At 26.2% G+C, this 24,086-nt stretch overlaps 3 protein-coding genes across 3 annotated transcripts in view; all 3 read right to left on the bottom strand.

Moving 5' to 3' along the window:
• The window catches only part of LOC108768398 (odorant receptor 94b-like), a 10,462-nt gene extending 4,390 nt beyond the window's left edge, over positions 1-6,072 (bottom strand). The window contains exons 1-5 of the mRNA XM_018518804.1: positions 5,831-6,072; positions 5,339-5,674; positions 4,662-4,863; positions 4,240-4,395; positions 3,854-3,897 (exon numbers count right to left, since the gene is read on the bottom strand). Of these exons, the coding sequence (XP_018374306.1) occupies positions 3,854-3,897; positions 4,240-4,395; positions 4,662-4,863; positions 5,339-5,674; positions 5,831-6,057 (965 nt within the window). The 5' untranslated portion in view covers positions 6,058-6,072. The remainder of the gene's footprint in view (positions 1-3,853; positions 3,898-4,239; positions 4,396-4,661; positions 4,864-5,338; positions 5,675-5,830) is intronic.
• A 1,300-nt stretch (positions 6,073-7,372) lies between these two features.
• Positions 7,373-9,337, bottom strand: LOC108768388 (Odorant receptor 82a). Its single transcript, XM_018518793.1, has 5 exons — positions 9,087-9,337; positions 8,521-8,859; positions 8,093-8,297; positions 7,701-7,856; positions 7,373-7,420 (listed from the first exon to the last, which is right to left on the bottom strand). The coding sequence occupies exons 1-5, from the start codon at positions 9,335-9,337 to the stop codon at positions 7,373-7,375; spliced, it is 999 nt and encodes a 332-aa protein (XP_018374295.1).
• Positions 9,338-10,372: 1,035 nt separating this feature from the next.
• Positions 10,373-17,021, bottom strand: LOC108768378 (odorant receptor 4-like). Its single transcript, XM_018518782.1, has 5 exons — positions 16,933-17,021; positions 16,035-16,370; positions 15,716-15,917; positions 15,282-15,437; positions 10,373-10,426 (listed from the first exon to the last, which is right to left on the bottom strand). Exons 1-5 carry the CDS (start codon positions 17,019-17,021, stop codon positions 10,373-10,375), a joined length of 837 nt encoding a protein of 278 aa, XP_018374284.1.
• Positions 17,022-24,086: the final 7,065 nt, after the last annotated feature.

Below are 24,086 nucleotides of genomic sequence, written 5' to 3'. Positions count from 1 at the left end.
CAATACTGACAATGTCAGCACTGCAGCCAATACGATGGCAAGAATTTAATCCATCTAGCAATTCAACAAGAAAACAAGTATCATGTGCCGCGCAACTTTGCAGTTATAAAAAATTTATCTCTAACCTTCACGAATGAATCTAGATTCACCGTAAGAATATGGGCACTAGAAAATTCGATTGGTATCAGAGAGCGATTCATAATCATTATAAGATTTTCTCTTACTTTATGATGTGCTGTTATCCAATCCATTCCGAAAATTTCATCGGAAAATTGAATGCTCTACAATAGAAGTTGTCAGACAAATATAGTTTACATATGTAATATTTCTTATTGCCACTATAAGTAATATTTAATGTATTATATATATAAATATAAATTGAAATTAAAAATTATGTTTCTTATTCTATTATTGATGTGATGCTGAGATTTTGTTATCAATATTTAGATTAAACGCATTCGGTATGTGTACACAAAATCAGTACCTTTAATTTCACTTCGTTCCCGTACCAACAATAAATAAGAATTTGCGAACACATACAGATTGTGTATAACATCAGTGGAATATATTTTGGACTCAATGTGGTTTTCGCCAATCGATAAAGATTGGAACATACCACTAGCATACTTGCGATGAATTGAACGGCAATTATAATTCTGAACTTTTCATTCATCGTGTATGCAAATCTAGAAAAAAGAATAATATTATTATCCTTGAAATGATTATTATTGCTCATAACTAATTAAATATTACGATATTTTAAATTTAGTTAAACTATTGTTATCTAATTCATAAATAAAATTTAATATTCAAACGCGTATGATTGCAAGTAAAATATAAAAAAACTCTGTGTATGTGTATTCCTGCGCGCGCGCGCGCGCTATGTTGTGAACTCTGTATCTTAAGATTAATTAAGAGAAACATTTAAGCATATAAAATTCTATACAAAGACTAACTTATATATATGATCGTGCTGACGTACACATTCACCCAAGTCGCTTCGATTACGCAAGGATTTTCTCACACGGCACTCTAAGATCTCGATTTGGCAGTAAATATGTAGCAGCAATCCACAAATCATTATATCGCAAGCAACATTCACGATCGATGCAGCCGTTAAGCTCAATAATTGACGAAAGTATGTGAGGTAATACACTGTATCGGACCACTCGAAAGGTATCCATTCTCTGTACGCTAAATTTCCTTGCCGGAAATCCGTAAGCAAAGACGTTAAATTCATGCATACGCACGTTAGCTCAACAAAAACCGTATAGATTATAGAATTGGTCCTGCAAAATGACTAAGGAGGCTGGATTAATTCACGATGACTTTGTTTTATATTTTTCTCCTTTAATTAAAATGAAAAAAAAAAAAAAACATATTTCCTACTTCATAAAATAACAAAAAGATTTTGTTTATTTATTGTTTATTTTATTAATAAAAATCGTATCTTGCATTTGCCGTTTTTGTCAATTAAATTTAAAAAATGCAAAATAATTATATAAATATATAACGTTAAGATATTAATATTATATATTAGAACTAATATAAAGGAAACCATGAGACAATAAAATTAAAATATGCGGATCTTATTCCTTAAATGGAAGCAACTCCTTACCGTATTATGTTATTATATTTTTGTCGAATCTCAATTTCATCTGGTTCCAAAGGTCTAAACGGTTTTTCAACCAATGCGTCAGTTAATATCTCGATATTCTTGCGATTTAGCAATAGACTGAGCATCTTGCAGCAAGCGATGACCATGGCCAGCATTATATAAAAAGTATCGGTGAAATCGTCCGCATTATTAACATTCAGGATAATATCCATGAGTTGTGGTAACATGAAAGTGAGTAGTAGTAAACACATGAAAATTGTATATACATTATACACTGTCCGTTTCCATAATGAAGACCAGGAAACTGGTGGCCGGCATCCTGCTACCGTGAGGATTTTCAGTGGAAATTGCATAACTTGCATTTCTTGAGATATCTTTTATTCGCTCTCTAGTTTAAAATAAAACACTTGTTATATGTGTACTATAGTATATATGTACTATTGCATATGTCTTATACAAGAGACATAGTTATGTGATGTAATTATGAAAGATACAGAAAATATTATATGCTTAAGCTAAAATTTTTTAGATAAATAAACTTAGATGCTTTTATTTCAAAGAACAGTTTAAAATATTTATTCGAAAATTACAATAACATTATATGTAATTTAGATTTTATTTTTATGTTTTAATCTTATCTATATATTTTTTTTTGTCTTTAATAAACGCAAAATATATTTATTGTTATGTAGAAGGCAAAATAATCCAGATATATTTAATACTGTTTATTGTGGATGATTTATACACTTATATCTAGGCGAGGTATCAGCCTTACTTTTGTATGAGCACTAGACTTCGTATCGTTCACTGGAAAACTCGGCTTCGTTCGCTTTCTTCTCGCTGGCTCGATTAATTCTGAGGGACATTGAAGGGTTGCCTAATTATAAAGCGATTTTCGTAGTCAGTTGCGATCAATCGTTGTCATAATTATTGAATTAGACTCGTGGATTGGTCGTATTATTTTTCACGTGAAATAAGGGTTGCCAAACATAATTACCCGTTTCTACAATCTTATGCTTATTTTAATGAAGTACTGTATATATATGAGTGTGCGTAATATAGTGTAATGTAGTAGACCTACTTTTACAATAATTTGGGACACGCAAAATTTTATATTGTAAATATAAGATTGGTAATTGAATAAACTTCAGTCACTTGTATAATTAGCTAATTTATTCAATCGATATTGAGTAAACAAAATAAATATTGCGCAGAATTGCATTTTATTCATTACTTTAGAAAATAATATTCGATAATATAAATGACTTACACAAATAAAAAATATCAAGCAATTTCATGTAAACTTTATACATTTATTTTAAAGCAATTTTGCGGAACTTCGACAAATCTTACAATGTCTATAGACACGCAACGCTACTTTCTGCATTCATTGTTCGCCTCTTTGTAGCCCATGGCGGAGAGCTACACATGTCATCATAATAATTATATGTATACGTAACTTGTAATATATTCCGACTGGTAATAATACTTTTGTAAAATAATATACATAGCTGTGTGTCTTTTTTGCGACCTTTATATAAACTGTTAGATAATACATTAAAATGGTCTAAAGGAAAAAAAACTTGTCGACAACGAAACCCTTAGACCATAAATTAAGGTGTGTCACCATGAAATTTTAATGTAAGTAATCTATACTTACGTACAAAAAATATGGAATTTGTTATTGTCGTCAGTTCCGCCTCACATCTGGCTGTCATCGTTAATTCTGTTACTCATATTGATCGATAATTCTGGCAGGATACAAGCGGTTAAAAGAACTTATTAAATATACATATATAGGTAAAGCGAATATACATGCTGTAATACCTTCAGTTAATTCTGAGCTAGTCAAAATATCATATTGCGTAGCATTGCATTTTATCTATTTACTTTAGGGAATAATATATTATGTATATAAAGTGAGGAAAACGTGTCGAAAAAATCTTATATTAAAAATTGTCCACATTGAAGATTAAATAAAGTAAAAATGTTTAAATAAATAAATAACAGAAGTAAAAATAAAGCAGTATAAATTATAAAAGATTGTAAATAAAAATCTAATGAAAAAGAAGAAGCGTATAATAATCAATGATTCTTATTTAATTATTCGTTAACATTATATAATAGATAACAGGAAACTTAAATGATTAATAACATTAATCATACAGATAACTTCATTAGAAAATATGGTTCCCTAACTTCTATACTATGTTCCAGTTGAATTATGTTGTTTACATTTGTTGTAGTATACTATAAGCCGAGTATGACGTTTTAAGTAACTGTAATAAAAAGATAAATTTTTTTTTAAATTTATTTTGTAGTTGCTAATTTTGTAAAATATTAAATTATATTGCCAAATAATAAAATATGTGTAATACATAATTACTACAATCTCCAAAAAGATTTATGACGAAATTAGCTTTTATATAAAAAGACAGTATGTAATTTTTGTAACGCAATAGTATAACATGTTTAAAAAGATAGATCAAATTTTGTTATGAATGTCATCAATTTTTAGTGTACGAATTATAAAAATTGATATCTATTATATTTTTAATAAAATGTATATTATTATTAATTCATTATTAATTGTTTAGTGACAATAGACTTGTTATACTCACGCTCACGAAAGAATTAAGGTTCATCGTAAGAATGTACGCGCTAGAAAATTCAATAGGTATTAATGAACGATTCATAATTATTAATAAACTCTGTTTTCTGTTTTGCTTCATTGTTAACCATCCCATTCCAAAGATATTAACGGTGAGTTGAACACTCTATATTAAACAATATGTACATAAATTAAAAACCGTTATACAAGATTCTTAAAAAGAAATTGCAACTAATGTTTTCTTATATCAATTACAGAGTTTTTTGTTGTTACAGTGATTTTTTATAAGCTGAAAATTTTATTCTTAAAATCGATGGATAAAGTATTTATAATAAAACTAACAATTTTATATCTATAAGGAAGTTTTTAATATCGCGTAAGTATTAAATAAATTATACAATACTGCACGTTCAAGCTTTCTAAAATATGCACCTTTAGTTTTACTTCGTTTCCATACCAACAATAGATGAGAATTTGTGTGAGCATGGAGCATGTGTATAATATCAATGGAAAGCATTGCGCAGTCAATGTCATCTTTGCTAATTGGTACAAATTGGAACATACCACCAATGTGCTCACAATAAATTGAATAGCGATAATTATCTTGAATTTTTCATTCACCATTAATGCAAATCTGCAAAATACAAACATTTAAAATATATATATTTATTTAAAATATAAATTTATTTGAATATAAATTTTTACATTCAAAATATTTTTAAAAGATATTCCTATAGAGTAAAAAATTTTAAATATAATGAATCGAATACTATAAAAAATACGGAAAATTCGAAAAAACATTTTAGACAACAGTTGTATGGCTTGAAAAGGTATAAGTAATGATAAAATTAATGTTTGAAAAAAAAATTTTTTCGTAGTAATAGATTATCTCCATCTTTTTAAATGGAATTATATGATTTTTTTATATATATGTATAATTCCTCTAATTATTCTGCGTATAAAAATATAAACATTATGCAGATCGAGCTAATGCTCGATAAGAATTAAAATTACGCCAATGCAATGTGGCGTTATCGGCCATTTAATTTTCAATTTTCCAAATATTTTTTTACTATTTTACAATCTGCAAGATTGTCAAAGAAACTAACTTAAATATACAGTCGTGCTGACGTACACATTCGCGTAGATTATTTTGGCCGAGAAAGCTCTTTTTCAACCGGCACTCCAATATTTCGAGCTGACAGCATACGTGTAATAATAAACCACAAATCAGACTGTCGCACGCAACGTTCACCATAGAGCCAATAGTCGAGCTTATTAATTGACGAGCATATATGATACAGAATATCACCTCGGATGTGTAGTTATGCGGTGTCCACTCTCTGTACGTTAAATTACCTTTCCGAAAATCGGTGAATAATGATGTCAACATTACGCATGCACATGTCGTCTCGACCAAAATTGTGTACCATAATGTATTCGTTCTACAAAATAAGCAGATTGTTTTTTCATATTTTTCATGAAACATTTGACATTAAATATTTTTCTTTGCACTATTATTCTATGTAAATTAATTATTTTTACCAAATTTTTGAAATATTTTTATACATTATTAAAGAGAGAACTTTTTATATACTTACTGTATTGTTTTGTCGAATTTTTGGCGGATTTCTATTTCGTCAGCCTCTAATGGGATAAATGGTTTTTGAATAAGAATATTGGTTAATATCCTTATATTTTTGCGATTTATCAGAAGACCGACCATTTTACAACAGGCCATAATTATGGCGAGCATAATATAGAAAGTATCCGTAAAATCATCTGCATTGTCGACGTTTAAAACGACATCCATAAGTTGTGGCAGCATAAAGGTGAAAAGCAATAATATTATAAAAGTAGTATATGCGTTATACATAGTACGTTTACACAATGAGGTCCATGAATTTGGTGGCCAACATCCAACAACCATAAGAATTTTTAATGTAAATTTAAGAACCTGCATTTTCCGCGATCTTAATATCACTCTCAATGTTAATAACGTTATATTAAATTATTCTTGTTGTGCTGTAATTTATGTAAATTGTATGATTAAGTATTATATTAATATCGATAACGTTTCCTCCTCTTAATTAATAATATTATTAGGTGCTAATAAACTATTCTCACAAAATATTATATGTTGACCGATTATCATACACGCTCTTTCGACGTAGATATTTATTTAATATACGTATATAAGTAAAATAATACAATAATATAAATCAGATTCACGTGTCGTATGTGAATGTACTTAATTTTGTAGAATACGAGGAATTAAAAGTACAAATCAATAATAAAGATACAAAGTTTTTTTACATATGTAAAATAAAAAGGTCTTTTTCTTTCAATAGTACCGTGAACCAGCTTTGCGAAATTATATGCGACGAACCTCGGAATGTCTATAGCCGCATGATATGACTTTCTGGCAGCAATACTGCTCTTCCCCTCCGCGCTTGGCAACTATGTAATTATCGTAATACTGAACTCGCAATATCATTCCCCATTTTCCTGCTACGGTTTGCATGTACGTACATTTTTATCAAATACAAACTTTATATGACAACTATGTGATGTAATGATACAGCGAGGAGAGAGAAAATGTAAAAGAAAGCAGTAAGTCGTAGAAACTATTAATAAACCATGAATTGTGTTTTACCTTTATGAAATCGTAATATAAATAACCCACCAATTTACTTACTTATAGTAAATATTTATCAATGTTGCTGATGCTCTGCATTTGTCATTTGTCTCAAATTCTAATTTCTAATTCTATTTCAATTCGAACACTCATAATCTCTAACAAAATATAAATGAGAAAAACTTTTTATAAATGTACATGCATCTATATTTATTTTGGACCTATTGTGTTATACATGAACAGGATTAATAGGTATTTCTTATTATACATATATTGAAACGTCTATTTTTTTTAATTAAAAAATATTCTCAATCTTCTACTCAATACGTCGTATAAAGTTATTAAAAGTAATTATAATAGAATATAAAAGCAATTGTTATTTATTTGTCCACAGATGAAATACTAGTTATGATGCAAACTTCTACAGATATTTATTAATAATAAGATGACGTATTGGAAAACATTACAATAATCTCAATCTTTTCATGTCTTTTACTTACGATTCCTACACTTGTTTTAATATATTATAAGCTGAATATGATGTTTTAAGTAACTGCAACAAATGTGTATAAATCTTATAATTCATTTTACGATTCTTATCAGTCGAACATATATAAACAATATATTATCTTCGTAATTACTTCGTATTAACTTAGTGCTGTATCAAAATTATTTATATACATATATATATAAATTAACTTCTATATAAATTATTCATTTTCTTATTTTCCAAAGTTAAATAAAATATATTTTAACTAAAAATAAAATCTATTATTTAATTGCGCCAATAACAAATCATAAAAGATAAAAGTGAAAATTAATTTTTTACTAACCCCAACAAAAGAATCGAGATTCATAGACAGTACGTAAGCGCTGGTAAATTCTATTGGTACTGCTGCACGACTCATAATTATTAATAAGTTTCTTTTCAGGTTTCTGTTCATCGTCATCCAATCCATCGCGAAAACGTTGTCAAGCAGTTGAATGCTCTATATTTCAAACATAGAAAGTATTATTAATTTTTTAACATTAACAAATTTGATTATTTTGAACCGTAGAAAGTATTAATCCATTAGAATTAACAAATTTGATTCTTTTAAAATTACAAATTTGATTACAAAGTTTGTGTATTATTACATAAATTTATTTATTGACTTTAATATTAAATTATGTATACTTTGGATTTTTAAAACCAAAAAATACGTAACAGCTTAATTACACGCACCTTTAACTTTACTTCGTTTCCGTACCAACAATAGATGAAAATTTGTGTCAACATACAGGACATGTATAATATTAAGGGAAGATAGCTCGCATTTAAACTCGTTGATTTAGTCATTTGGTACAAATTGGAACATACCACCAATGTACTCACTACAAATTGCATAGCAATAGTCATTCTGAATTTATTGTTTAATCTGAGTGCATATCTGTAAAATATATATTACATAAATGACACTTTCCAAAATTTTTCAAGAGAAATAAAGTAGAAGATAAACGTTATAACAATATGCAAAAAAATGTTATCAAAATGCTTCGAATCAGAACAAAATATACAAATATATAACGAAAAAATGTTTTTTATTAATGTGAGATCTTTACTTTTTTAATAATATGTGTACATTTGCAGAACGATAAGATAAAACAACTAACTGCAATATACTGTCGTGGTGACGTACACAGTCGCTAAGAGTACCGTCATCATTCGATACTTTGCTCAATCGGCATTCTAAGATCTCGATTTGGCAGCAAATGTGCACCAACAATCCGCAAATGAGACTGTCACAGGCCACATTAACGAGCGATCCAGCCGTCAGACTAATAAGTTGATGAGCATATGTAAGACAAAATATAATGCTAGACGAATAATAGTCATACGGTAGCCATGCTCTATATGTTAAATTTCCTTTTCTGAACATCGTGAATAAAGATGTCACGGTTATACATGCGCAAGTTGTTTCCACCAAAATCGTATAGTAGAGTGTGTTGATACTGCAAACTGTGGAGATAGTTACGCTTATTTATGTAACACAACTTCTAATATTTAATTATTATCAAAATATAAAAATATTTGTAACAATCAGATATTATTATTTAGTACTACACGTTTATATATAATTTTCATATAAAAAAACAAAATAAATATTTAAGTTCTTCTAAATTAATTATTAACTTATTTTTGAAAGTAATTTTTATTATTATTATGTGGTAAAACTTACTATATAAGTCTATCGAATTTATATCGAATTCTCATTTCATCCATCTCCAATGGTCTGTATGGCTTTTTGATGAGTACGTTGATTAACATATTAATATTCTTTCGATTCACTAATAAACTGAGCATTTTAGAGCACGAAACAACCGATGCCATCGTGGCGTACAAATTTTCGGTAAAATCTTCGGCATTGTCAACATTCCAGATAATGTCCAAAAATTGCGATATCAAAAAAGTATATAATAATATAATCATAAAAACCGTGTATGCATCGTATATTATACGCAAGTAAAATGACGAGCATGATTGTGGTCGCCAACATCCAACAATCGTCAGAATCTTGAAGGTTAATTGCAAGACATGCATCTTTTATTTCACGTTATGTCGTTTTCTTATATCTAAACTTCACTTAAATTTTTGCACAGTAATTGCAAATATCATACAGAAAAAATTATTTGCGAGATGTTAAAAAATATTTTGCACAAAATTTTATTTACTTCAATATTTCTAAAACGATAGCATCTTTAAAATATATTAAGAAACAACGATAAGACATTTTCTGAACGACTGACAATCGTGAAACGTTTGTGCCCCGTTTTTCTCTTCAAAGATTCCATAGTCCCTACTATTATGTTATTATCATAATATCGGACTTGAATCATTGATCCCATGAATACATATTTATTGTTCCGTTAAGTACGATAATAACGATCTCTGAAAATACAACGTTTATATTCTAATGCTCTTTTTATAACGTTTTTATATTTCGTTACAAATATCTTGTAAGAAACGGAAAAATATGAATGTCCCGACTATTTTATCATAAATTTTAATGTAAATAACTCAGTTATATCTGCATTTGTCAAGTTTAAAAATATTTTATTTGTCATGACCACTAAGCGTGTTGCTAAGTTGCCGTACATGATTCTATTTCCGTATTGATTTCAGGCACAATGATTTCTGAGGAAATTTCTAACTTTTGTTAGAGGCAGATGTTCAAATTAGTTACATTTGTGAAATGTGTCATAAAAGATAGAATAGGCAAAAAAGTACAAAATATAAAATAGATATAAAATAGACATTAATAAATATAAAATAATAAGGAAAATATGCAACAAGATAAATAACACATTTAAATAATTTTTCTTTATTATTTTTATGTCAGATAATTTGAACGTAATATAAATACTAATTATAAATACTAAGTATAAATATATACTTTTTCCTTTTTTCTTGCTCTTTTAAGATTTAATTTCATGAGTATATTTTTGCCATTAATCTTTTACAGAATTACACCCGTATTTTTTCGAGTAAGTTGTAAGTGGAATACGATGTCTTGAGTATCTAGAATTAGTGTATAAACACTCCTAATCTTGATTTAAATATATTCTGTAATTAATAAATTTGCAACTAATTTCGCTAATAATATTAGATGCATTAGACTGTAATATTATTATATTACACAAGATGCTGAATCTGTTTTTATTATTCCAAACAATCATTCCAAATTTTTATTTCTTGTGCATAATTCAAATTATTACTTTAATAAAATTAAATAGTTAAAATTTGCTTAAATTCAATTTTTTAGTTTATTTTAGTAGTATAATGAAGTAATATATATGAGCAGCATTTTTCTAAAATGCATTTTGTCCAAAATTTCATTTTTGAAGTTAAAAATGACATAGTGTTCAGTGTTAAGAGATTCATATTTTAAGCTACTTCATACGATGTTCCGAAAGCATTTTTACACCATCAATTTATGTGCTGAAAAAAATTTCGACATTTGAAGTACATTATGTTCTTTAACTAGAGACAAACAAAATGTATTTGTTTAACATTTTTAGCAACTGTTTAGCAATTTTGAACACTTTACATTTTACTGAATGGCAAATTGTTATTTTCTGTAAAGCACATAGTTTTCTTGTAACTTTCTTTCTTGTCTTCAAAAATTATAAATTTTGAACAAAACGCATTTTAAAATTCTGCTCCTCATATATTATAAGTATCTTAAATCAAAAACATATTTAAATATATTTAAAAATAGAATTTGGCGAAATTAGTTTCACTAATATCTATACTAACGCCCATAAAGGAATCAAGATTCATAGGAATAATATAAGCACAAGTAATTTGAATAGGCACAATTGTCCGCCTCATTATTATTATTAGAGATTTCTTTTTACTTTTATCCAGTGTTAGCCACTCCATTTCGAAAATGTTATCGATCATTTGATGACTCTACTGAAATATGTAAAATGTATCCATGGATATAATTTTTGTTCAAGAAATGAAAGATAATTATGTTACTGATATATACCTTTTAAATATTGAAATACTTTAACAATATTGTACCATTAGTATTTTGTTACTAAATATAGATTGAATAAATTTAACATATTCTTTTTAAGCATTTATACTTACCACATCTACTAAATGTCTATTACCATACCTTTATCTTTACTTCATTTCCGTACCAACAATAGAAGAAGATTTGTGTTAACATGCTAGATATATATAATGTCATTTCAATGTATTTGGCTTTTGTAGTTGTTTTGCTTATTTGATAAAGGCTAAAGCATATTATCAATGTACTTGTTATAAATTGGATAATAATTATCAGTCTAAATTTCGTATTTACAATATACGCAAGTCTAAAATTTAATTTTGATTATGTATAACGACATATTAATGATATATACATATTTTAAAGCAATAAATCTGATAAAAACAGTATTATGATAAGAAGTATAATTTAAAAGCTATTACATAAGAATTTATAAAATTTATAAAATTATAAGACTTAACCTGATGATATGATAATGTTGATATACACAACCGCGGAGAACATTAGAATAAGATATAATTTTTTTCAAGCGACAAGTCAAGATTTCAATTTGACAGCAAATATGAACCAGTAATCCACAGATGAGAGTGTCACAACCAACATTTATGAATGCTGCAGTAGCCAAACTTATCAGTTGATGTACATACATCAAATAAAACAGTATCGTTGATGAGTAATCAAATGGTAACCATGCCCTATATGTTAATTTTCTATTTTTAAAGTTCATAGATAAAGAAGATAAGATTATACATGACATCGTTACAGCTCCCAGATATACAAAGCGCCGAGTATTCATTCTAAAATATTTATAAAGTGTTTCTCAAATAGAATATATAATAATTTTTCAAAATTTTTTAGTATATATATTTTTATTTCTTTTAACTTAAAAAAATTTACTTTTAATAATTCTTAGATATGTTTGCTCCATTTTCCAGTCACAATAAGAAATTAAGTGTTAAACGTATTAAAACTATTTAAAAAATAAAATGGTTTTAAATTCTAATATAAAAAGTAACATAAAATATATTTCAATAGTTTTTAATAATATCAAGTAAAATAATACAATATTACAATATTGTTTATTAAAACTTACTCTATGTCTTTATCAAATTTATGTAAAATCTCCATTTCAGTTGATTTCGACGGTCTATATGGTTTCTCCATCAGCATGTCGATTAACATAATAATATTTTTGCGATTCGTTAGCAAAATTAACAATTTACAGCAAGAAATAAACATGGCAAGTAATACAAAAAAATTATCCGAAAAATTATCGGCATTATCAACGGTTAATATTAAGTCCATCAATTGCGATAGCATAAAGGTATGTAGTAACAAAATTATTATACTTGTATATACGTAATATGCTACACGTTTATGTAACGATGACCAAGAATCGGGTCGCCAACAACCAAATAACTTTAAAAGTTTAAAAGTAAATTTAAGAATACGCATGTTTAAAGAGCTATTTTTTTGTATTCTCTACAAAGCACACAGTACATATAATTAATTACTGTAAATTGTGCGTAAATGTATATTATTATTAATAATATTAAATACTTCTCTAAAATATTATGCAGTTTTGTCAATATCACTTCTATTATTATATAAGTTTTCTTATTTTTAGTATTCCAAAAATGTTACTTATGTGTTACGTTAATATCTAGAAAAGCTCTTTGATTAACAATCATAAGTAGATTGCACATTAGTCATAAGAGAGACAAATTAAATTATTAATATAAAGAAAAAATACTTTAAGCAATCATAACCACTGAATATAGCACATAGTATAACACATGACAAAATCTTTAGGATAACTGACAATGGTCTATAGCTTTGCGGATCGAATTTCTTAAACGTAGATATCCATTGTATACGTTTCCACCCTTCGTACTTAGTAACTTCATTATTTATTTTGTAACGTATCCCTCGCGGGATGTTTTCCTCGTGACATAATTTTTTCATAACTCAACTGACAACTTGTATACATATACAACAAAATTTACGTATACGAACAAACCTAATTATATCTTTAAATGCAACAATGCTTTTCAGAAAAAATATGAGGCAGAATAGTCAAACATTAAACAAATAATTATAAACTATCTTCATGAAATATTGGTGCAGACTTTCTATGATATCTTCACCCTTCTACGATATTCAAGTAATTCCAGTTTCTATGAAATCTAAGATATTTCTTTCTATACCTACTATATGATACTTTTAGAATAATTGTAGCACTACATAATTTCTCTTTCTTTATACAGTGTTCTTTCATTCACAAAATCATAATGTCAAAATTGCATTATTTATCCTACAAACACAATTTTACAGGTAAGAAAGTATTAGTAATACTTTCTACTGTAACATATACAGTAATAATGAAAAATACAGTAATATAGAAAGTATTTTTTAAAAGTTAGTTTATATAATTTAATAAATTTTTCAATTAACTAAAAATTTAATTAAAAAATAATTAAAAATTATATGTTACATTCGCAGCAAAGTAGGTCATAGAGAATAAAATAAAAAAAAGTGCAATGTGTGTATAAGTTATATTAAATAATAAGAAGAATATGGGATAGAATAAATTATATATTTAGGTAATCTATTTTTTATAACAGTATATGTAATGGAGAAACGTTAAATACTAATTACGATACTGCGTATATCATTTTTCTTTACTTCCTGCCGCTTTCATGATTTTATCTCGTTTGATATGAGTAGTACATTAATTCTATTAGCTTCTTATACAGTTATTCTCGTATTTGTTGAAGTAAATTGTATGTGGAATACGATGTCTTAAGTAACTAGAATTAGTATATAGACACATATAATTTTCAGTTAAATATATTTTTAATAAATTTCTAGTTAATTTCCTCGATATTAAATATGCTAAATTTTAATTATTAACCTTGCGAAGCTAACGGTGGATCTGATGGATCTATTCAATTATATTCTTTATATTAAATCCGCAAATTTAAATTATTGTTATTAAAATAAGTTTATAATATTCATGCTTTTTTACGTTAAGTTGTTTTGGTTTCTTAAAATTAAGTGAAATAGTGCCTTTTAGTTAATATAAATTAGATTGATCTCACAGATCCAGCATCAGTAACTGTGTTACAGATTTTGACGTCAGCTCTTCGGAGTATTAAATACATATGCTTCTGAATTTATTTATATTAAGTATACAGAATGCCTGATAATGACCGGATCATCTTTCGCGAGCAAATAGGATGGATGAAATTTAATCGAAAAGTCTTGTATTATTTTACAATTTTCACAATATCATTTGTAGTAATTGTAGGCTGTGTTCCGATATACACTGTCAATACTGAAAATCTATAGTATACATTACGTGCACTATAGATTTTCAATATAGTGTATATCGGAATACAGCCGTAGTAAACAACATGTGCGTGCCAAGCAACCTACAACTATCCTACCTCATCACGAGTTTGTATTTGGCAGATAGGCCATACTGTTAAACAGTTTTAGGAATTAATATATCATTAACTATTACGAAAATTGCATAATGGTATGGGAACTTTTTCATTCAGTTTTGTTCGCTCTATCTACTTATGAAAGATGATTCGGGTATTACTGAACATCCTGTATATTATTTGCTTATTTTAAATAACAATTTATTTAATATGCAGCGTGTGCATGATTTTAATATATCAATCAGTTAAATTTAAATTTAAAAAATTTGTTAAATAATTAATGTAATAACGTAAGAAATCAATTATAAACCCTCATTTAAATGCAAAATAAAGAAAATAAAATTTATTCTCTCTCTCTCTCTCTCTCTCTCTCTCTCAAAACTAGTTTTAATAATATATCCATACTAACACTCATAAAGGAATTAAGATCCATGGGAACAATATAAGCACAGGTAATCTGAATAGGTACGATTGCTCGGCTCATTATTATCATTAGAGATTTCTTCCTATTTTCATCCAATGCTAGCCATTCAATTTCAAAAATATTATCGATCATTTGATGACTCTACTGAAATATGTAAAATGTATTTCCATAGCATTTGTGCATTTAACAAAAGATATTTATTAATATTTCTTATAGACATTAAGATACTCTAACAATATATACTATTAGCATTCTGCGAATAAATTTGGCGAATTGTCTCTTAACAAAGAGTGTTTCAATATATTGATTAACTATTCAGTAACTGAAAGTATATTGAAACACTTTTTCTTAAGGGATTTAAGAACATTCATATCAATTATATATATGCACCTGCTAACAAAAAGTGTCTACTACCATACCTTTATTTTTAATTCGTTACCATACCAGCAATAGAAGAATATTTCTGTTAACATGCAAGATATATATAATATCATCTCAATATATTTGGCTTTTGTTGTTGCTGTACTTAACTGATAAAGACTGAAGCAAACCACCAACGTACTAGTTATAAATTGAATAGCAATAGTTAATCTAAATTTCGCATTTACAATAAACGCAAGTCTAAAATTTAATGATTTTTCAATTATTTTTCAATTAATAAAATATTGTAATAAAAACCGTATGATAAATTAATATCATAATTAAAAAAAATATTTCGCAAAATATGGTAAGATTTACCTGAAGATGTGATAATGTTGATGTACGCAATCACGAAGTACATTTGAATAAGATACAATATTTTTCAAACGATAAATCAATATCTCAATTTGACAGCAAATGTGGACCAATAATCCACAGATGAGAGTATCGCAACCAATATTTAAAAATCCTCCGGCAATTAAACATATCAATTGATGAGCATACATCAGGTAAAACAATAATGTTGACGAATAATCAAATGGCAACCATGCTCTATACGTTAATTTTTTAATTCTGAAGTTCACTGACAAAGATGTCAATACGACACATAAACATGTTACTGTTCCCAGACATATGAAACGTCGAGTGTTAATTCTGAAACAATAATAAAATAATTCTCAAATTACATATTTCTTAGCTTTATGTTTTTTTCTATCATATTTAGTTGATTAATTAAAAAATAAATTATATTTTTTACGACATGGATACATTTCTGTATACGATAAAGTATATTAACCCTTTGACTACTGCTGTGCTGAAAGGTACACTGTACCTGCTGTATCTACTGTACATGCAGCTTAGCCGCAAAATTCTATTAAAACCGCGAACGTGTTTTCGATGAATGAAATCAAAATAATTGAGAATATTTCTGCTTGATAATGACAAAATATACAGAGAAGTTTAGAAAAAAGCCATTATAGTAGCATTTCATCCTAAAACTGTTTGAGAAGCCATTATATGGCGCTTTGTTCCAAAGAATAGATTAGCGAGAAGCCATTATACGTGATATATGTATATAGTATAATCAGAGGGTAAAACATATTAAATCTGTTTGAATAATAAAAAAGCATTATAAATTATATGAAAAATCTAGAAGTAAAAGATAACATTTAATACATTTCAATAATTTATTTTTTTGTTGTTTGTTAATACTTACTGTATGCTTTTATCGAATTTATATAGAATCTCAAGTTCAGTCAATCTCGACGGTCTACAAGGTTCTTTCATTAGAATGCCTATCAACATAATAATGTTTTTGCGATTCATCAGTAAAATGAACAATTTACAACAAGAAATGAACATAGCAATTAATATAAAGAAATTTTCGGAAAAATCATCGGCGTTGTTTACAGTTAGAATTACGTCCATCAGTTGCGATAGCACAAAGGTATTTAGTATTATAATTATTATACTGGTATACATGTAGTATGCTACGCGTTTATGTAGCGACGACCAAGAATCCGGTCGCCAACATCCAAATATCGTCAAAAGTTTGAAATTAAGTTTAAGAATGTGCATTTTAAAAAATATTCTTCTTTGATATCATCTGCGAAGTACACAATTAATTACTAGATATTTTTTGTAACGTACAATATTATTAATTATATTAAATATATTTTTATATATAAAATAATTGACAGTTTCATCAGTTAAAAATTTCTCGTATTTTTGTTCTTGAGGTTTAATAAATATTTTCTTATTTTTTTATATCTACAAATGTTTATCTTTTACATTTATAGATAACTAAAACAATTCTCTGATTTAATCTAATAGTAATAAATATGAATTATGCATTTAAAAATTGTTAAGAGATTAAAATCAGAAAAATTAAATTATAACAAAAGTACTTTATAAATACTTTATATATAGATATATTTATGTATACTTTATATTTTATAATTTATATTTTTATACTTTAAGTAATCACGACCAGTAAGTATAGCACAGAACAAAATCTTCAGAATGACTGACCAAGTCAGCCAGTCTATAGCTTTACAGATCGAATATTTTAGATATGGAAGTCTAGTATTCACATTTCACTCCATAATATTACCTCACTCTTTATTATTTATTTTACAATGTATCTCTCGCAACATAGCTCTCATGAAATAACTGTTTCATGGCTTAACATGCATTATTCAAAGTACACATACTATATATTGACAATAATGCATGATTATATCTACAGAAGCAACAATATTTTTTTAAGACAAAATAGAGAAAATACAAGACAGAGAATTCTAAATTATTAAACAGATAATTATAACATATTTATCTTTTGTAATATTGTAGGCACGTTATATTTTTACGACGTTTAAGTTTTAGATATTTGAATTTTCTATGAGAGATCTAAATTTTTCTATCGCTACTAACAACAGACTTTTGTTACTAGACTAATCACCATTTTTTATGCCAAACAATGTCCTCGATGAAAACTATCATTCTATGTCCATCATATACTCACACACATATAGGCACACATTTATATACAGTACACAATTATTTGATACACTCATTGTCAGTAATATACTTACAGTACGCATACGGCATACATGTACGTAAGTAGACATAAATAAGGACTTTTCAGCATCACTTTTGTCTTTTTATCATAAACAAAGTAATAGAATCTAATTATAGAATTCTGTGCTACTTACATTATTAGTATTTCTAAAATAGATTCGTAGGATTTTAATTATTTTTTATATGTTGAAATTGCATTATTAATTTTACAAATATATCTTTACTAATTAAAAAATATTGCTAATAATATAGTAATACATAATAAATGCAGTAATTAAAAAATATAGTATAAAAACTTAGTACATATATAACTAACATATATTTGTTTAAATTGCAATTTTTAGATTAGTTTAATAAATACATTAATTAAACGATAATTTAACAAACGATTAAAAATTATCTCTTTTATTTCGTCCCCCCCCCTTTAACAGTCTATACGAATTTCTCGATGAATATGTTAACATATTATACCTTCTTTCGATTTACTAACAAATTTTTGTATTTTTGAACATTTTTGTGCACAAGATAGCCATTGCCAGCGTTGCATAGAAATTTTCAATGAAATCTTTGTGATTAAATTTCGAATAATCTTCAACATTGCAATAACATTTTACAAAAATATTATTTATTGCAATATTTCTGAAGATGACTATGATATTTTTAAAATAAACTTAAAAAAACAACGATACACAATTTTTTACACGACTTACAATTGTAAAAAATTTATAAAACATTCCAACTTTTCTTTCTATCTAAAATTCTATTATGCATGCTATTATGTTCTTTCATCATATCGAACTTCAATAATTAACATATCTCACAAATATATTTAATCATAATAATATTATAAACCTTTAAAAATTTAATCCGTTGAGATACACATATTAAAAATGACAATTTTTTAATATAAATACAATATAAAAAAATAGAAGATTAAGAATATCATTAAGTATTTCAATCTAATAAATCTAAAAAAAATATAAGTAAAATTAAATTATATTTTTTCTTTTTTATTTAAAAAATTAATTTTATTGATCGTTATTCTATTTACTATAATTATTTATTAGTTACCGTATATAATTCGTATTAATTTCAGACACGGTATTTTCTGACTTCTGTTATAAAATGTTTTTGTTATTATATGTTGCACTCATGATGTAAATTACAAAAAGCAAGATATTTAAGAAATTACAAAACAGATATTAATAAATGTAAATAATAAGTAAGGAGTAGAATAAATTATGCATTAAGATAATCTATATTTATTTTCTATAATATGTAATGCAAACGTCAATTATGAAGAGAGATTAATTAATACACTCTTTTTTTTTTCTTTTCTCCATATTATAACTCTTCTATTTGAATTTGTGGTATGAGTAGCACATTAATTTTATTGACCACTTACTTAATTATTTCTCTATTTGTTGAAGTAAGTTATAAGTAGAATATGACATCTTAAGTATCTAGAATTAGTATATGAACAATTACAATCTTAAATTAATATGTTTAATAATTAATAAATTTCTATTGAATTTGGTAATAGTAATATTAGATATATGAGATCTTAACATTAAATTCACATGATGCTAAATTTGTTAAATTATTCCAAAATTATTTAATAAGCAGACTACATAACACTTTAATCTTTAAGTAACACAAAATTTGTTTAAATTTTATTAAACATTTCAGTAATATAATGTATCTATATATTACAATGCTTCGCTTAAATTCAAACAAATTTAATTATACTGACAAAAAATTTGTTGGCAAAATTAACTTTAATGATATCTATACTAACACTCATAAAGGATTCGAGATTCATAGGAATAACATAAATGCAATTAATCTGAATAGGCACAAGTGCACGCATCATCATCATCATTAGAGACTTCTTTATATTATCATCCAATGTCAGCCATTCCATTTCAAAAATATCATCGATAATCTGATAACTCTACGGAAATATGCAAAATAATATATCTATAAATAACATTTGTACAAAAAATGAAAGATGCTTATATTAATAGGCTAATATACGTCTTAAATTATTCATATGCTTAATAATAGTATAATACATATAGTAAAAAATAGACTAATTAGATTTAGACAGATTAGATTTAAATATTAAATTTAGATATTATTGAAAATTATAACTATCTGTTCACGTTATAATTATTGTATCTTTTTTTATTAAACAAAAGCCTGAATATATACATTTTGCTTTTGTGTTTCATATTATATTTCATTTATAGGCAGTGAATTACCTTTATTTTTACTTCGTTGCCGTACCAACAATAGAAAAAAATTTGCGTCAATAGACAAAATATAACTAATATCAACTGAATATAATTAGATTTTATTGTTGTTTTACTGATTTGATAAAGGTTGAAGCATATCATCATTGTACTTAATATAAATTGAATAGCAATAGTCATGCCGAATTTTTCATTTACAATTAAAGCAAATCTAAAATTTAACAAATTTGTACACATATTTTAAAACATATTTAAATATATTTTTTATACACATTTCAATAGAATATATTTACAAAATAACATCCCAACAAAGACAAAATTACACTTAACGTACCTGTTAATTGTAATTTTCTATTCAACAATATAAATATAATTCATGTGTTATATTAAAGTTATATTGTTGAATAGGAAATTAGGGAAATTAGAACTCCGGCAAATACGCCGCAGAAGTCAGAAAAAATAGAAGGAGTGGGGGTAATTTTCCCGCAACTACTATGTTACATGCTTTTATGTTATATTAGTGTAGTGTTACGATTTCAGTTTCTTACTGTTAATATTAATGAAATTATTGTGAGTTAAATCGATTTGTCACTGTGTTAAGTAGCACCATCATAAATTATTATATAATCTACATAAAATGATTATTTCATGATACATGAATGTAGAGGAATAGTGAAGCATATTGTATAACAAAATACAAATACTTTGCTTTTGTATTCTTTGTTTAGTTTGTTGTTTTATATATCCCACCTGTTTAGGATATACGGCATTTATAGCGGGCGTGATTTACGCCCAAAGCATACAAAGTGCGCAGATTGAAATCAGTGCACTAAATGCGTTTAAACGCATTACATGAAATATGTACCTCATGTCATAACTTGTAATACATGTGGGAAGATTGTAATTATTATTTATTACTTCATATACATATTTATCATTCTTATTCCTTAATAAAACTTTATAAACGCATTTTATAAGTTATTGTGTCAATTTTACGTCTTATTTATATGCATTATTTGTAAATTTTTCATGAGCCGTACATGCCCTCCTCCCCCTATGAGTAGCCATATATTCCACCCCTATAGGATATACGGCAAAAATGCAAGGATTTAAAAAAATTTATTTTTTAATACAAAATGTAAATATTTCAGATTTCTAATATTTTTTTCATAATAGTAAACAGTACAAAGTTTTTACTGATATAGTTCGTTTACTTTAAACATAGTAAATAATACTTAATAAATTAAGTTTTTAATAGGTGCAGCCGGATAATAGGTATACCGGAGTTACCCTATAATTTTTAACAGGTACGTTACATGTAACTTTGTGAATTTGTTAAGATATTATATTATAATATATACTAATTATTTAAATAATGTATACGTATACGTATATGTACAACAAAAATTTGCAAAATTTAAAATCATAAGATTTTATCTTATCCTGAAGATATGGTAATGTTGATGTAAGCAAACACGAAGAATATCTGAACAAAATATTATATTTCTCAGGCGATAAGTCAAAATCTCAATTTGACAGCAAATATGGACTAATAATCCACAGATGAGAGTATCGCAACCAATATTTACGAACATTGCGATAGTAAGGCTTATCATTTGATGAGCAGATATTAGATAAAAAAGTACTGTCGACGAGTAATAATCAAATGGCAACCACGCTTTGTACATTAATTTTTTGTTTTTGAAATTTATATATAAAGAAGATAATATATAAAATAATATATAATAATATTTTAAGATTTTATTGTTTCATATTTTTATATCTCTTTTTTCATTAACTCACTCACAAAACACTTTAAAAAATTCTTTAATATATTCTGATCCATTCTTCTATTTATAATAAAAAATTTTATTAAACATATTAAAACAATTTGAATAATAAATAAGATTGTTACATAAAATGTAAATATTATAAATAATACAAAATAAATTTTGATAGTTTTAATAATATTAAGTTAAATAACACAATATTATGATATTGTTTGCTAATACTTACTGTATGCTTTTATCGAAATTATTCAAAATCTCCATTTCTGTCGAACTCGACGGTCTATGTAGTTTCTGTCTCAATATATTGATTAACATAATAATGTTTTTACGATTCATCAATAAAATGAACACTTTGCAAGAAGAAATAAAGGTCGCGATTGGTGGAAAAAAATTATCAAGAAAATCTTCCCCGTTGTTTATGGTCCAGATTACATCCATCAATACCGATAGCATAAAAGTATTTACTATTAGAATTACTATACTTGTATATACGTGATATGTGATGCGTTTACATAGTGATGACCAGGAATCTGGTCGCCAGCACCCAAATATCGTTAAAAGATTAAAAGTATATCTAAGGATGTACATTTTAGAAGATTATTTTTTTCGATATCACCTGGGACGCTCACATCTGTCAAGCACACAACACTCGTAATTAATTACTACAAACTTTATATAATTTATAATATCACTAATTGTAATAGTTATCCGAAATGTAACTTGAAATTTTGTCAATTCAAAATTGTTTATAGTTTTCATTTTGACTTTTTTATTACTTATAAATGTTATTTGTATTGCATATTTATCATAAATTTTCTAATTATTCTAACAATTAAAAACAATTAAAACAAACGTTTTATACCTAAGTCTTGCGCAAAAAGCACATTAAATTATTATTTTAAAAAAATACTTTAAATAATAAAAACTGGTAAATATAATAACATGCAACAAAGTTCTTAGAATGATTGATAAATATCTCTCTCTACAGTCTATAGCTTTGCTCATTTCTTAGATGTAGAATAATGTCGTAGTTATTCCATTATTCATTTTCCAGTGTATCTCTCATAATATATTCCTCGTAAAATAATTTTTCACGACATAGCGTGCAACACATATACATACAGATAGTAACAAAATTGACATGCATAATATATAGCATAATTTTGGCTTTAAATGTAACAAAGAAGTAAAGTAAAAGAAATACGGAGTAGAATAATAAAATATTGAATAGATAATTATAATCTACCTTTATAAGATATCAGCACTAGCACATTATACTTCTATAATATTTATGCTTTAGACATTTGACTTTTCTTTAAAATTCAGATTTCTCTGTAGTTATATTGATGTTATCGATATTTCTAAGATATTTGTAGTGCTGTTCAATCTCCTTTCCTTTTTATATTTTTCTTTTAATCACAGTAGCATAATATCGAATTATTCATTGTACAAATATATTTTACAGGTAAGAAAAAGTTATTAGCAAATATTATAGTATATAATATATTGTAATAATAGTAACAGATAAGTAAATTATAGAATGAAGAGTATTTTTACATTTATTTAAATAGCAAATTATATAATTTTTTAAGTTAGTTTAATAAATACATCAATTAAACAATAATATTTAATTAAAAATAATTCTAAATTATTTTATTTACTATAATTTTGTTATAGTTGTAATGTCAATGTAAATTAGACATATGATAAAACAATTTTATTATATTAAATTTTATAATAATATC

The sequence above is a fragment of the Trachymyrmex cornetzi genome, unplaced genomic scaffold (assembly GCF_001594075.2).
Source record: "Trachymyrmex cornetzi isolate Tcor2-1 unplaced genomic scaffold, Tcor1.1 scaffold122, whole genome shotgun sequence".
NCBI classification, from domain to species: domain Eukaryota; kingdom Metazoa; phylum Arthropoda; class Insecta; order Hymenoptera; family Formicidae; genus Trachymyrmex; species Trachymyrmex cornetzi.
Note: the sequence above shows the minus strand (reverse complement) of the source record. Positions and strands in the feature narration are given on the sequence as shown.